The sequence below is a fragment of the Parus major genome, chromosome 13 (genome assembly GCF_001522545.3).
Source record: "Parus major isolate Abel chromosome 13, Parus_major1.1, whole genome shotgun sequence".
NCBI classification, from domain to species: Eukaryota; Metazoa; Chordata; class Aves; order Passeriformes; family Paridae; genus Parus; species Parus major.
Window position 1 is genome coordinate 1723877 of NC_031782.1, and position 14305 is coordinate 1738181.

The 14305-nt window shown below is 54.1% G+C and overlaps 1 protein-coding gene across 4 annotated transcripts in view; it reads left to right on the forward strand.

Annotated features, from left to right (window-relative positions):
* SH3TC2 (SH3 domain and tetratricopeptide repeats 2) overlaps positions 1-13556 on the forward strand; it is a 14356-nt gene extending 800 nt beyond the window's left edge. Inside the window, exons 2-17 of one of the 4 annotated variants that reach the window (XR_004499341.1) lie at positions 162-289; positions 665-770; positions 1045-1188; positions 1278-1479; positions 1911-1984; positions 2702-2897; positions 3866-4002; positions 4388-4429; positions 4693-6393; positions 6488-6668; positions 7924-8074; positions 8536-8658; positions 9119-9269; positions 9947-10143; positions 10363-10607; positions 11851-13556. Coding sequence is in view for 3 of the 4 variants with exons in the window: in XM_033517691.1 (XP_033373582.1) it covers positions 162-289; positions 665-770; positions 1045-1188; positions 1278-1479; positions 1911-1984; positions 2702-2897; positions 3866-4002; positions 4388-4429; positions 4693-6393; positions 6488-6668; positions 7924-8074; positions 8536-8658; positions 9119-9269; positions 9947-10143; positions 10363-10554 (3725 nt within the window). In the remaining variant the exon portion in view is untranslated. Of the gene's footprint in view, positions 1-161; positions 290-664; positions 771-1044; positions 1189-1277; positions 1480-1910; positions 1985-2701; positions 2898-3865; positions 4003-4387; positions 4430-4692; positions 6394-6487; positions 6669-6790; positions 7015-7923; positions 8075-8535; positions 8659-9118; positions 9270-9946; positions 10144-10362 lie in introns of those variants that run through there. The other 3 variants (XM_033517691.1, XM_033517692.1, XM_033517693.1) reach the window with 3 other exon arrangements.
* Positions 13557-14305: the final 749 nt, after the last annotated feature.

Here is a 14305-nt window from a genome sequence, read left to right on the forward strand (position 1 = left end):
CTCCATGTGGCTCTGGGTGACACTGGGAGGCTCTGGGTGACTCTGGGTGGCTCTGGGTGGCTCTGGGTGGCTCCATGTGGCTCTGGGAGGCTCTGGGTGGCTCTGGATATCTCTCCATCCTCTTCCTCCTCCCCTTTAATCTCCTCCTCTTCCTTTCCAAGAGCTCTCACTCTCCTTCTCCGTGGAGAGCCACTCCTCCCGGTGCCTCAATTCCCAGCTCCAGGAAGCTGCCAGGAAGAAGCTGTGGGCTCTGGAGAGCGATGACAGGGACGTCTGTGCCCTGTTCAAGGTAGAGAGCCCATGGCAGCATGCTGGGATGTGTCTGGAATGGTGGGAGGAGTGCTGGGGTACCAGCTGAGCTCCCCCAAGGCCACTGCAGGGGACTCTGGAGGGGACTGGAGTGATGGGGAAGATGAACTGAGGGCAAGTGAGAGGCAGAGCTGAGCCTGGTGTTGTTTTGGGGGATCTGAGCTTAAACAGCCAGGAATTCACAGGACTGGCATCACCAAATCCATGTCCCTGCTGGAGGTGACAGCTCTGGACAGGCACAGAGTTGTTTTATATAAACAAATCCCAGCTCCAGAGAGGATGCCTGGACTGAGCTCTCCTTCCCTGCTGGATTTCAAGGAGTGTCCCTTGATGCTGCTTTGTCTCCCACGTGCAGGAGCTGTCAGCCAGGCTGGTCTGTATGCAGGCACACGAGGATCGCTTCCTCCTCACCTTCAAAACCCTGGAGGAAGTCTGGAAGTTTTCCACTTATCTGACTTTAGGTAACGTTTCCAAGGTCTAAACAGACAGTGTGAGATGGGGTTTTGGAGAAGGCATTTCCTGACACTACAGAACTGTAATGTTCAGGGTGAACAGTGAGAATATGAATTAGGAAACATTGCAATCCGTTGTTTATGAAATCTCTGTTTGCATCGGTGAGAATTGGGAAGATTCGAATTTTGGAGACAAAATTTGGAGACATTTGGAAATCTCCAAGACCCTTTCTGCTGCCCAGGGAAGGAGATGCTGATCCTGATCCCCCTCTTGGCTTCTCAGGGTACGTGGGCACCTGCCTGGAGCAGCTGCTCTTTGCCCAGGAGTTCTGGCTGGACTGTGCCCTGGTGGAGGACACGGAGCTCAGGGTCAGCGTGGATGAAGAGCACCTGGCCACCATCTACATGGATCTGCTCCTCCAGGAAGGTGTGAGAGCAATGCACAGTGGGGAATTCCTGAAAATCCCCCCTGAAAATCCAGCAGCTGATCCAATCCCCGACTCCTTCTCTCTGCAGGGAACTTTTTCTGCAGGGCAGTGCCTGGAGCCTGGAAGTCGGAGCAGGAGGGAGAGGAGAGTCTGCAGCTCTGCAGGAATGAGCTGATCCATGTGAAGAGTGTGGGACAGGATTCCAGGTGGGAAGGGATGTCCCTGCTGACGGGACAGCGAGGCATGGTGCCCGTGACAGCTCTGGAGCCAATACCTCACCCCTTTTACCAGTAAGTGGTGAATTAAAGGGCTCAAACCAGGAATCTTTCCTGATTTGATTTCCTGTGAGGCAAGAGCCTCACAATTCCATGAGGATTTTTCCAGGAGGATCCACATTAGGCATAAAACTGGAATCAATGCAGGTGCTGTCAGTGGGACACAGCAAGGACATGCTCCTACTTCAGATGTGTTTTTTGTAAGATATTGATTTAGGTCATACATCAGGTTATCTCTGATTAACAGATGAAGAAGTAGCAGAAAGAATTAAGGCAATGCCAGCCAAGGTGGGGCTTCACATTGGTCACCTGAGCCTTTTACCTGGAGAAATCTCCTTTAAAGATGGCAAATTTATCCTGCTCTTCCCCTGTGGTGTGACACCATCCCTGGGGTGGCCTGAGCTCAGGAGTGCTCACCGAGGACCAGGGTCCCTTTTGCCTTGCAGGTGGTTCCTGAAGAATTATGCTGTGAGTTTTGGCCTCTCGCAGGAGATCAGTGGGACGAGCTCTCAGGCCATTGGTGAGTGACAGCTGTGCAAGGCACTGTCCCAGGGCTGGGCACAGCTCAAAGCCTGGGCTTGGCCACAAATGACCACAAATCCATTTGTTGTTCTGGGCCTGACCCCACTAGAGGGGTTCTAAGGGAATGCTGCATCTCTGCACTCTCTGGGATGCAGATCAGAACTTGCAAACCCCGTTCTGAGGATCACAGAGAGCTGCTGGTGACACCTTCCTGCAGCTGGGTTTTTCCTGAACTACTTCAGTTTTATGTTTCTTTTTGTTCTTTCATGAGGGAGGTTTCAAATCATGAGGTTCCCACCTTGTGTTCCCATGAAATCTGTGTCCACCATCCAGCCCCTAACCCAACCCAGTCCAGCAGGACACAGGAGGTCCCTGCAGGTGTGACTTTGTCATGTAGGGATGGACATTTGCACTGCCTGAGATTTCATTACTGGCAGAGTTGAGATAGGCCAGAGTCTGTGAAAATCCATATTTCCATTCACCTTCCAGGCTGCTTGCAGGGGTGTGGAGCTTATCCCTCTCTTATTTTGTATTCTCATGCACTTCTCAAGGAGAAATGGCAGAGAGCTGGATCCAAGCTCACAATAAATCTTAGGGGAGGGAGAGACAGTCCTCTCCAGCTGGAATCACGGCCTCTCCTTGCCCAGGTTCCTTCCAGTGAGGAGGTTTTAGCAGGGATCCCACTGAAATTCCCTTTTTTGCCTTGGTTTCCCAGTCAAAGGCAGGTGCATCGCCACCAAGGACCACAGAGGAGCAGCGTGGGATGAGCTGAGCTTCTCCAAAGGAGACCCCATAGAAATCATCGGTTTCTTCATCCCTGGGCTGCCCTGGTTTGTGGGCAAATCCCTCAGCACCAGGAGCATTGGCTTCGTTCCCACCCGACACGTAAATCCCGAGCCCTGCCAACCTCTGTGAGTTTATTTAGATTAAATTCTGGAGGAAAGGGAGGGGAGGCTCCAAATCCCACCTCAAGGCTGTGCGAGAGCCTAGGGCAGGTGGTTTCCTTTGCAGAACCTTCCCAGAGGGTGGGTTTGAGGCGTGAGCAGAAGCCTTGGCCAGGCTCTGCTGCAGCTCAGACACAGAAATTGTATTTCACCTGCCTCAGGTGATTCTTGGAGAGGAACAGAACCAGCCCTGGGCTAATCTGGTTTCCTGCAAGCTGGCTTCCCATTTTGTCCTAGCAATGTCTTCATTTTGTACCTCTGAGGGGCTGGGGGCCTGGCAGGGGTGGGGAGAGCATTCCCTGCCAAGGAAACCAAATCCTGCTTTCCTTCCTCCTGCCCCTGGATGTGGAGGCAGAATGGCCACTGGCACAGAGCAGAATTCCACACCCTCCCAAGGACACAGCAGGAGCTGTCCAGGGAGGGAGGGTGATAAATCCCACCCTGACTCAGGCAGTTGTCTCTGTTGGTGGCTTCCACTCGATGCCCATCCCAAAAGTGTGTGTAGGAGGACAAGGCTTTAACCAACATCTGCTGAGCTTTCCTCTCTCAGAGTCACCCAAGGTGAGTTGTAGCACTTTTCTCTGATGCTCCAGAAGGAACAGAGCAGATCAAGTGGTATCTTGTGGCTTCTGGATTCCAAAAAAGACCAATGGATCCTTTTCTCTGGTACCTTTCTGTTCCTTCATGGAGAACCTGGATGGGGAAGGTGTCCAAAATCCTGTGTTCATCTGCAGCAGAACTTCTGTGGTGGGAGGAAGAGAAGGGATGAGAAAACACATCCCATCCCATCCCATCCTATCCAATCCCATCCCATCCCATCCCATCCCATCCCATCCCATCCCATCCCATCCCACCCCATCCCACCCCACCCCACAGGCCAGCTGCAGTGTCAGGGGCTGGGGACACACTGATTCTTTTCTCCTGCCCCACCCCAGGGGAAAGGGCTTTGTGTTTCTGAGCGAAGAGGAGAAGTCCCCTGTGCTGCACATCCCCTGCAATGGTGACGAGCAGCACTTTGCCACCCTCCTGGGGGACCTGGCGCACACTGACATCACCTCTGTCTACAGGTTGGGTGAGTGTCCCCTCTCCTTTTGTCCCACTCCCTGGATCCCCACGGAGAGCTGGGCAGTGCCTGGGGAGCCCCAGGATCATGGGAGTGCAGTGGAGGAAACTTTTAGGGTGGAGGCAGCAACAAACTGTGCTCAGGCTGGTGATGGGGGCTGGAGGTGCCCTCAGGAGGTGACCCCAGGGGTTTGTAGGGACCTTCTGTGCTCCCAGGGCAGCTCCTGAGCTGCTCAGCCTGGCACATGCTGCTCTCCACTGAGCCTGGCCTGCAGGACCCGGGTCAGGGTTTCTGGGGGTTCTCAGTTTCTCTGTTCTGGATTTGTGACTGATCTCTGTGCATTGACACCAGCCAAGGATTTGGAGTTTTGTTTTCTGTTTGTCTCTTTGTACAGCTGGCTTTGAACCCACAGCCGTGTTCCCACAAGTGCCACCGGGTGAGTAAGAGGAGGGATGGAGGGTGAGGCTTGGGTGATGACTTCTGAGGGTGAATTAGGACATGAGGAAACATCAGAGAATGGTTTGGGTTGGGAGGAACCTTAAAGCTCACCCAGTGCCACCCACTGCCATGGACAGGGACACCATCCACTAGCCCAGGTTTCTCCAAGCCCCATCCAACCTGGCCTTGGACTCTTCCTGGGATCCAGGGGCAGCCACAGGGAAGAATTTCTTCCTGATCCCACTATGGTTTCCCTTCCAGAGGCTGCTCTCCATGGCAGTAAAGAAATCCAAGTGCTCCAGTCTTGGGAGGAAATCAATGACTGGGCTACCAGCAGCACCTCAGAGCTGTCCAGCCCAGGCAGTGAAACAGCCCCTGCCACACTGGAAGATGTTCTCCTGGAGAAGCTGGATGACTTGGACTACCCCAAATTCTTCATTGACCTCAACACTGGACACATGGAGGATGCTGATGTCTTTGATCCCATATTGACTTTCCTCAATCAAGACAGTTTCGTGCCCAGTTTCCAAAGCTTTTATGATCTCAGCTTTTCCTTTCTGCAGTCCACTTTTTATGGCTTCTCTGATGAGGATGAACTGGTTCTGTACCTGGAGACTTCCCGGAACTGGGCCAAGAGGACTCGTTTGGTTTGGGCTCACGTCAGGCTCTGTTTCCTCCTGGGCAAGCTCTGCATCAAAAAGCTCAAGTTGTCCCAGGCTCGGGTGTACTTTGAGGAGGCCATGAGTGTCCTGGACAGGGGCTTTGGGGACCTGCCCCTGCTGGCAGCGCTGCACGTGAGCCTCGCCTCCGTCTACCTGAAGCAGAACATGAAGCACAAGTTCTCCTCCCTGCTGGGGAAGACGCTGACCTTGCTCGTGTGCCTGCCTGGCCGCTCCTTCAGCTCGGAGAGCGAGCTGGAGCTCCTGACGTACATCCTGAGGGAATCCATCGCTGTGGGCAACGCTCCGCTGGAGGCCCGCGTCTGCTTCCTCATTGTCAAGCTCTTCCTGCAGCTGGGCAGAACCGAGGAGGTGCTGCCCTTTTTGGAGCATCTCCAATGTCTCAGCACCACCTGGCTCAGCCCAGGCTCCCGTGGGCCACTGGATGCCGCTGCCACCTTGGGCTACCTCTATGACAAGAAGTGCCTGCCAAACCTCGCGCTGGCCTCTGTCAGGTCCTTTGCTCCCAGCAGCACCAAGGGGACACCGACCCCCATCTGGAGAGCTGGCTTCATCCTCCAAAACGCTCCCAAACTCCTGGGGAAGCAGCTGGACAGGAGCAGCATCCCAGCGCTGGCTTGTCTGTACCTCAAGCAAGCGCTGCAGTTCTGCTGCGAGAGCAGGGCCGTGGCCATGCAGAGGACGCTCTGCGCCGTGCTGAGCAGGACGTACCTGCAGCACGGGCTGCTGGACGGGGCTGTTTGCTATTCAGCCAGAGCTGCAGCCCTGGGCAGGCTGCTGGGGGAGGAGGAGGCTTTTGAGTCCTCGCTGTCCTTGGGGTGGATGCACCTCCTGCAGCAGCGGCCGGGCCCGGCTGGGGACATCCTGCGGCAGCTGCTGCGCTCCCTGCGCGGCACCGCCAGCGAGACCCAGCCCGGGGCCGTGCACAACCTCCTGGCCATGGCCCTCGGGGCCCAGGGACACGTTCAGGAGGCTGCAGAGAACTTCCTGAGGGCCCTGCACAAGGCCAAGGAGACGGGGAACAGGAGGAACCAGGCCGTGGCCCTGGCTAACCTGGGCCAGCTGAGCCTCTCGTGTGGGGCCGCCCAGCTGGCCGAGCTCTACCTGCTGTGGTCGGTCCGGCTCTACGCCGAGCTCCAGGGACACCAAGAGCCGGACCTGGAGCTGGCACAGGTGCTGCTGTGGCTGGCACAGGCCATGGTGGACAGGCAGAGGATGGAAGATGCCAAACTCTGCTATGAACTGGCGCTGGGGTTTGCCCTGAAGTGGCAGAACCTGAGGAGTGAGTACAGGGGACAGCAGGGCAGCGTTCGGCCCTGCCAGCTCCCCAGCACCGTCCCCTGACCTGTCCTTCTCCCTTTCCCCGTGCCACGCAGGTCAGCTGCACGTCACGGAGCGTCTGTGCCATTTCTGCAGCAGAGTGTGCCCCGACCTGCAGGCCTGCATCGCCTACCACGAGCACTGGGCGTCCCTGGCACGGCAGCTGCAGGACAGGGAGCTGGAGGGCAATGCCAGGCAGGCCCTCAGCCTGCTCTACCAGGCTTTGGGCACACCTGAGTGAGTGGCTGGGGCTGCTGGATGCTGCCAGAGTGCAGTGGCTTTCCTGGGGTGTCCCTTGAGCAGGGTGGGAAGGGGTGCGGTGGCTCCATCTGCCCCACAGTTCTGGTTCTGAGATTTAGGAGCTCTCACTGTGCTCTGAGAGGGAACAGCTCAATGTCAGCCAGAGCTGGGCAAACGTTGTCCCAGACAGAACTGGAGTCTGGCCAAGCACCGTTTTCCAGGACACATCCAGCCTTCAGCAGAGCGGACCCAGTGACAGGGGATTCATTGCTTCCTTTGGAAGCTTATCCCAATGATTAATCACCACTCCCCAGGAAGAACAGGCTCCTTATCTGCTCTTTGAGTAAGTCTGGTTTCAGCCTCCAGCTGCCAAAGCTGCCCTTCCTATATGTGCTGTGATATTGTCCCCAGGGAGGGACTCGAGGTGCTTAAAACCCAGCTCACCTTTAATCCCCAGCCTGACACCTGCATGGGACTGATCAGACTGGGCAGGAGAGGGGAGAAGGAGGCTGGGACAGGCCACAGACCTCCAAGGCAATCAGACCAAGAGTGGAGAGCCAGTTCCCGTGTCCCCAGGGCTGTCCCCAGCTGGGATGTTCACCTCCTCAGCCAGGTCACAGCGAGTGCAGGGACAAGGTATTTAGGGAGAAGATACCTGTCATGTGAACAGAGTGTTTGGATCACAGAGCACCCCATTCCCTGGGATCCCAGGTTAGCTGGGGCCTGGCTGCCAGCACGAGAGACACCAAGCAAATAAACTTTGTCCTTTTGTCTTTGGACACTGCTGGCTCCCCCTTCCCCACAGCTGGACCCGTGTCCAACCCTCTGGCTCATCCCACTGTGTGCTCCAGTGACCAGGACTGGACAAGGGGCTTGTTCAGAGATCCAGAGATCTCTCCATGATTGCACAAGGGACAAGCACCAGGCAAAGGTGTGGGTTTGGGTGCTAGGTGGGTTTGGAGGTGACCTGCACAAACCCCTCTTTATCACACAGGGGTGAGGAGCAGCCTGAGTGGCACCACTGGTGTCCTGAATTGTCCTGAGGTGGCCAAATGACCATTAAAGCCTGAGATTTAAAGCATGGAGACTTCCAGGACACATTGCTCAGAGCTGGGAATGTCCTTTTGTCCCCAGCCTTTGGTAACAACAGGAGGAGAGGGAAGGAGGTCATTGCCATGGGGAGGTGGCATGGGGACAGCTGAGAATGTCCTGGGACTCCTCTGGAGTGACTTTTTGCCTGTTACCATTACAGGGCTTTGAGACAATCCCTGGACTGCACCAAGCAGAGCCTGAGGATCTTCATCGACCTCGAGGAGGCTGTGAAGGCAGCAGAGGCCTGGCTGCAGGCAGGAAAACTCTATTATCTTCTAGAGGAGGATGAGCTGGTGGAAATGTACTTCCAGGTATGGAGGAGGTGGCTGGAGCTGTTCCCCACATTCCCATCACAGCCTTCTGGGGCTGGAAAACCTGGAAGGGAAAGTTCTGAGCACTGTAAACAGCCTGCTGGAAGGAGGAGCTCTTGCCTTACCCTCAGGCACTGAATTTCCTCTCTTTCTTTCCATCCACTGAATTTAGAGGATTTGGGGGTGAAAATAAGTGAATTAAATGAGTCAGAAAGTGATGTAGGAGTGCCAAAGGAAACTGGAGGTGCAAAGTGACCAGTTCCCATTGAAATATCCATAAATAAGGGATAAGTGCCAGGGAAGTCCTTGGAGTTGAAGACTTCTGGCATTTCTCCATCTCCAGCATTATTTTATCAGCTGAGCTGCAAAGTGGAAGAGCAGCTCCTAAAATATGGGTTTTATTTAATCACACCAATATCTGTGCCTTTCCAAGTGTCACTCCAGCCCCTTTTCCCTTCCAGGCAGCCATCCAGACTGCTCTGAAAGGGGACAACTTCTCCTTGGCCATGGATCTTTATGAGAAAGCAGGTGACACCTTCTTTAATGGCAGCCGGAACAGGGCCCGAGCAGTGGAGTTTTACAGGGTATGGAGCCCCTCGGAGCATTTCTGTCCCTGGGTCCCCACAGGGGGTGGCTGGGAGGGCTTTGCCCCAGGGCAGACCAGAAGGATGGAGGGTGGAGAGGTGATCCTGAAGGTACCAGAGTGGGAGGCCCAGAGCACAGGTGTGTGAAAAAACCCCAGAGATAATTTAGGTTTGGGAATGGGCTCTTTTCACTACAAATCTTGGTGGTGTTGAGTGTGAGCTGGTCACTCCTGGGTACACCCAGTCAGAATTCCAGGCACCCAAGGAAGGGCAGAGATGTGAGGCTCAGGCTTTGAGAGCTGCAGGATTTAAAACTCATTTTCAATGGAAAGAAGGGACTAAAACCTAAACCTGCAGTGCCCATCCCCTGCCTTGGTCCTTGTCCTGCTGCTCTGTCACTCCCCTCAGGCAGTGCTGATCCCTCCAGGAACATCCTGAACTCTCCATTCTCTCTCCTTAGGGAGGTGCTGTGCCCTTGGCCAGGAAACTCAAGGCCACCCAGACAGAGCTGCGGCTGTTCAATAAACTGGCAGAGCTGCAGATCAGCCTGCAGGGCTACGAGAAGGCTCTGGAGTTTGCCACGCTGGCAGCCAGGCTCAGCCTCAGGGTCGGTGAGTGATTCACAGCCCAAAGTTACTGGGAGTTACTGGTCACTGGGTCATTCTCACCCACAGGGCATTGGGAGCCACTGAATCTTGTGGATGAGAACAATATCCATGTGAAAAGGGGATCTCCTGCTTTCCTAACACTGCTGGACCTATTCTTACCCAAAGTCATGGCATCTTTTTAAGACCACTTCCCTTTTTTCAGCTATTTGACAGCAAAGGGTTTTTGTTACCCCAGAGCACAGGAAATCTGGTGAAAGCACAGGACTGAGCAGTTCCTCTCTGCCCTGCTGAAAACCTCACCTCTTCCCATTACAGAAATAGTTCGGATGGGCAAAATGCCAGCTTAAATGTCTGGGGTTGGACCAGTCTCGTAACAGCCCCTTCCAGCACCCAAAAAATCCCCTGGCTGAACGATACTGCTGGGCCAGACTGTCCAGCTGTGGCATCAACAACCCTGCCCATGGCTCTGGTTTCTCTCGGAGGTACCTGTGCCCCCCAGGCTGCTGAGGAAATGCATCCAACATGGCTCAGCAGGGCTGGGCATGGATTGAGCTGGATCAGCAATGTTTCCAGGAGATCCATGGCAGGAGCTGGTTGATTCCACCCCTCTCTTTTCCAGGGGATCATCTGCAGGAGCTGGTTGNGCAGGAGCTGGTTGATTCCACCCCTCTCTTTTCCAGGGGATCATCTGCAGGAGCTGGTTGCCTTCCACCGCCTGGCCACAGCCTATGACTTGCTGCACATGTACGAGATGGCCGAGGATTGCTACCTGAAGACCCTGGCCATGCGTCCCCCCGTGCTGCAGAGCTCAGCAGAAGCTCTGTACTACTGCAAGGTCTACTGGCACCTGGGCAACCTGGCTCTGCACAAGCTGCAGGTAAGAGAGGAGCCTTCCCATGGGGCTGTGGCTTGGATGGAGAGCTGACGCTGGAGGTCACATCTGCTTTTGAAGTGGAGGAGGTAATTTGGGAAGAAGTGCTGGCCCTTAGCACCATTCCAGTGAAATCAGGTGTCCCCAGCTCTGCTCCAGCTCCCTCCTGCCCCATGACCTCCAGTGAAGCCCCTTCCTGACACCTGCCCTGTGCTTTCTGCTCAGGATGAACAGGATGCAGCCTCCTACTTCCTGCTGGCCCTCGCCGCAGCCACCGAGCTGGGAGACCGGGAGCTGCAATCCCTGCTCCGTGCCAAGCTGGGTGCCATCCCCGGAGCCCCAGGGGGACCTGAGGGCACCCCAGGCTGTGCCACAGAGCGGCCCCGGTGGCTGACCGAAGGTGGCCACGTGGTGTGACCCATCTGCCACCCTGGGGACACCAGTGGGAGCCATCAGCAGCAGCGTGCAAGGTCCGTGTGCTCTCCAGAACCGGCCCAGGAGAGGTCCTTCACCACATCCTGAAGAGCTGGAAGGGTTTGGGCTCCTCATCCCAAGCACTTGGGATTCTGCCCTCGTTTTTCAGGAGCAGGGCAGTGCCCTGCAGAGGAGGTGGCACAGCCAGGGCAGGATGAGGGCCCAGCAGCGGTGCTGGAGCTGGTGGTGCAGCAGGGCTGAGCTCCTGGGAGGTTTCACAAGCAGGATGGGGACCGGGGAGTGCTGCCATGTGCCTGCCTGTCCCCACACCTTGGAACAGCTCAGCCCAACCCAAACGTGTTTGAGACAGCTGCTCCTTTATTTATGCCTGGTTTTTATCCTCGCCTGCCCCGCGAGGGCTGTGATGGAATCTCTCTCCTGTAAAAAGCACCACCAAAGCTTTTGGCAGTGAGTCTCAGAATTAGGGAAGTGAGGAGGAATAAAGGGGCTGCTCCAGCCTCATCTGGGGTCAAAAACCCCCAGCAGAGCCCACCCTCAGCCAGCCCTGCCCTCAAGCTCCGGGTCCAGAGCAGGAGCACAGGAGCAGAGCGCCGGAACGGGGAGCCGCTGGAGTCCCCATCCCTGTCATGTGGCATTTGGGGACACGGTTTAGCGGCGGGGGAATGGTCGGGCTCGATGATCTCAGAGGGATTTCCCAGCCCGATGTTCTCCCGGGCACACAGCAGGAATGTGCAGCTCTGCCACCAGAGAGCAATAAATGCCCATTTTTACAGCGAGAGCTTCCCTGCGAGCCCCGGGCTCGGCTCTCGCTCCGGACTGGAGGACAGGGAAGAAGGAGAGGTTTTCCCGGCTGATCTCTTTGCTTTGGCAACCTGTGGCCATCTGGGGCTTCACAGACAGAGCCTGCTCCCAGTTCCTCCACCTCCCTGCCCGTGCCGCCCTGCCTGGGATTGTTAAATGCAGAATATTTATTTCCTCCCTGCTCTCCGCAAACGCCGGCTTCGGCTTCCTCTTCCAATCCCTCCGAGGGCGTTTGTCACCGGGGCAATGATTATTTACCTCTTGTTTACCGAGTTCCTGCCGGGCAGCCTCAGAGCCCAGTCCAGAGGAGGGAAATCTTCACCCTGGGTGAAACCCAGCGAGCTTAGGGCTCCCCAAAACCTCCCTGCCCACCCCAGTGTGCTGCCTGAGCTCGCTGCAGGTGCTTGGTGCTCACCACGCCAGGGCAGGGGATTTTCTGCAGCTTTTCAGCCAGTTCCCATTTTTCTTTTGGTCTAGATGGTTTTTAAGGACCATTCCAACCCCTTACCATCCTCTGGGTCTTTTCACACACGGGGAGAAGCACGATCCCACATCTTTGTGCCAGGAGGAAGATGGACAGTTGGAAATCAGGCTGTGGAGAGGAGCTGGGATGGATCTGGAAGCCCTGAGGGCTTTGTTCAAACACCCAGACTCAGTGTCTGAGCTGCCCTAACTCAGCCGAGCTCCAGGAGTCCCTCAGAGATGTTCTGACTTGCAGGGACTCTGGAACTGCTTGGAAACCAAATGTGTCTTCCTTAAATCACAGCCAAACAAACTTGTGGTGCAGGCAGGGGGAAAAGATCTTCTTCCTTGGGAGCATCCTATAAAATATCATTTTCCCTCTCCCTCATCTGCCTGCTCAGGGTGGCCAGGATGAGCTCAGGGTGGCCAGGGCTAATTAAAATTCATAATACAGTGAATTTTAAAGCTGTTGTTTGTGTCTACCAAGTCCTGAGTTGGTGCCCAAGGAAAGAGGAGGATATTCCATCCCTCCAGCCACCAGTTTTGTGGGCAGAGAAATTTGGGGACTTTGTGCCAGAGGAGGTCACCAGGTGGTGGCTCAGCTCCTGGAGCTCCTGTCATCCTTCCCCTGCCCAGGATGGGGATGTTGTCCCTCACTCCTGGGGCATTTTTTGGGACACAGCAGGAGGGGCACAGGCTGTGCTGCTGCTCCAGGAGAAGGCTCCAGGGAGAGGAGAACTGTGGGAACACAGGAATTATCCTGGAGAAGCTGGATAATTATCCTGGAGGAATTATCCTGAAGAAGACAGGGGAATTATCTTGGAGAAGGCTCTGGGAAGAGAAGGAAGGGAACACAAGAATTATCCTGCAGAAGGCATCGACCACCAGTGTCCTCCTTTGTCACAGCCAGAGGCAGAACTGGGGGAAAGGGAAGGCATGGATCAGGCATGGATCACATCTCCTCTGACACCGGCTGTGCTGTGGCTCGTGACTCCTTCCTGAACCACGTGTGATGCCCTGTTCCATGCCCAGGCCAGGAGTTTTCCTTCCTCCCTGCAGCCTGCCAGGCTGGAAATGGAGCAGCACCTTCCTTCCAAGCGCTCCCAGAGCGTGCCAGGAGCTGCAGGAACATCCCTGCTTCAGCTTTGGTGCTCCAGTCCTTCCCCATTTTGACCTGGCAGTCCCAGTGAGCCCCTGTTTGTTTAATGCCTCAGGGAGCCCTTTAAGCCCTGGGATAACCAGGGGCTGGGTTTCTCTCACATATGTTCATTCTTGGACAGTGGAAATGCCACGACAGGAATAATTCTTGCATCATCTGAGCTCCGGTGTGAGCCTCCTGTGGAATCAGGAGAAGGAAACGCTGATGAATGGAAATACAGAGAGCTGGGTTTATTTGGATTTTCATCCAAATAATGACTCTTTTCTGCAGGAATACAGCACCCAACAATAACACTTGTTATCAGCAGACATTTTTTCATCATTCCTTCGTGGCACAGTGGTGCAAACTGGGCTGGATGAGAGACCTGATGTGGAGGATGAGGCAGGGAAAAGCTGGAGCTCAGCCTATCTCAGAGGTGGCTGCTCCTCTCTGGGCAGCGTCTCCTGGTGTTGCCTGGATCGGTGATGAGGAGCTGGTAAACACCAGCTGTTCTGCTAAGCAGAGCTGGGGGGAGTGTGTAAACTGGGTAATTTAGATTAAAAATCATTTATTTGCACAGCAACCTGCTTGTTCAGTGATAATTTGGCTCATAAATATGTATGGAGGAGGAGGAGGAGGAGGAGCAGGGGCTGAGGCTGAGCCTGAGCCAGGAGTCACCAACCGTGGCTGCAGGGCCTTAAATAAATTCTCCATCTCTGCACTGGGGTGTGTTGGGATGGAAACATCCGGAACAGGCCTGGAATTCCTGCAGTGCTGCTGGCCCTGCCCTGAGAGCTCACCTTGTCCCTGGGGGAAGGGAGAAGCAGCAGGGAAGTGACTCTAGATGGGGAATAGTGAGGCCAAATGTAAAAAAAAAATTAAAAGTTTTTTTAAAAAAAATATATACTAAATTTATCTCTATATATAATTTTTATATTATTATATTTAATGTATATTAATATATTAATATATTAATATATAAATTCGTATATATATAAACTTATATATTTAATTTATTATATTATTATATTTAATATATAAAATACATAGTTACATATTTATAAAGTTGTATAGGAATATATAAATATATACATTTTGATTTATTATTTATATTTAATATATTTTAAATTTTAATTTATTTTTATATATTATATTTTATATTTTTATATATAAAATAGAAATAAATATATAAATATTTATATACGAATGTAAAAATAATTCCCAGTAGGGATTTGGAACTTCTTGTGCTGAGGTGGGAACGAGGCAGGGGACAGTCCTGGAGCTGTCACCTCTGCTGGCACTGCCCACAGTCACCTGAGTGTCACCTGGGAT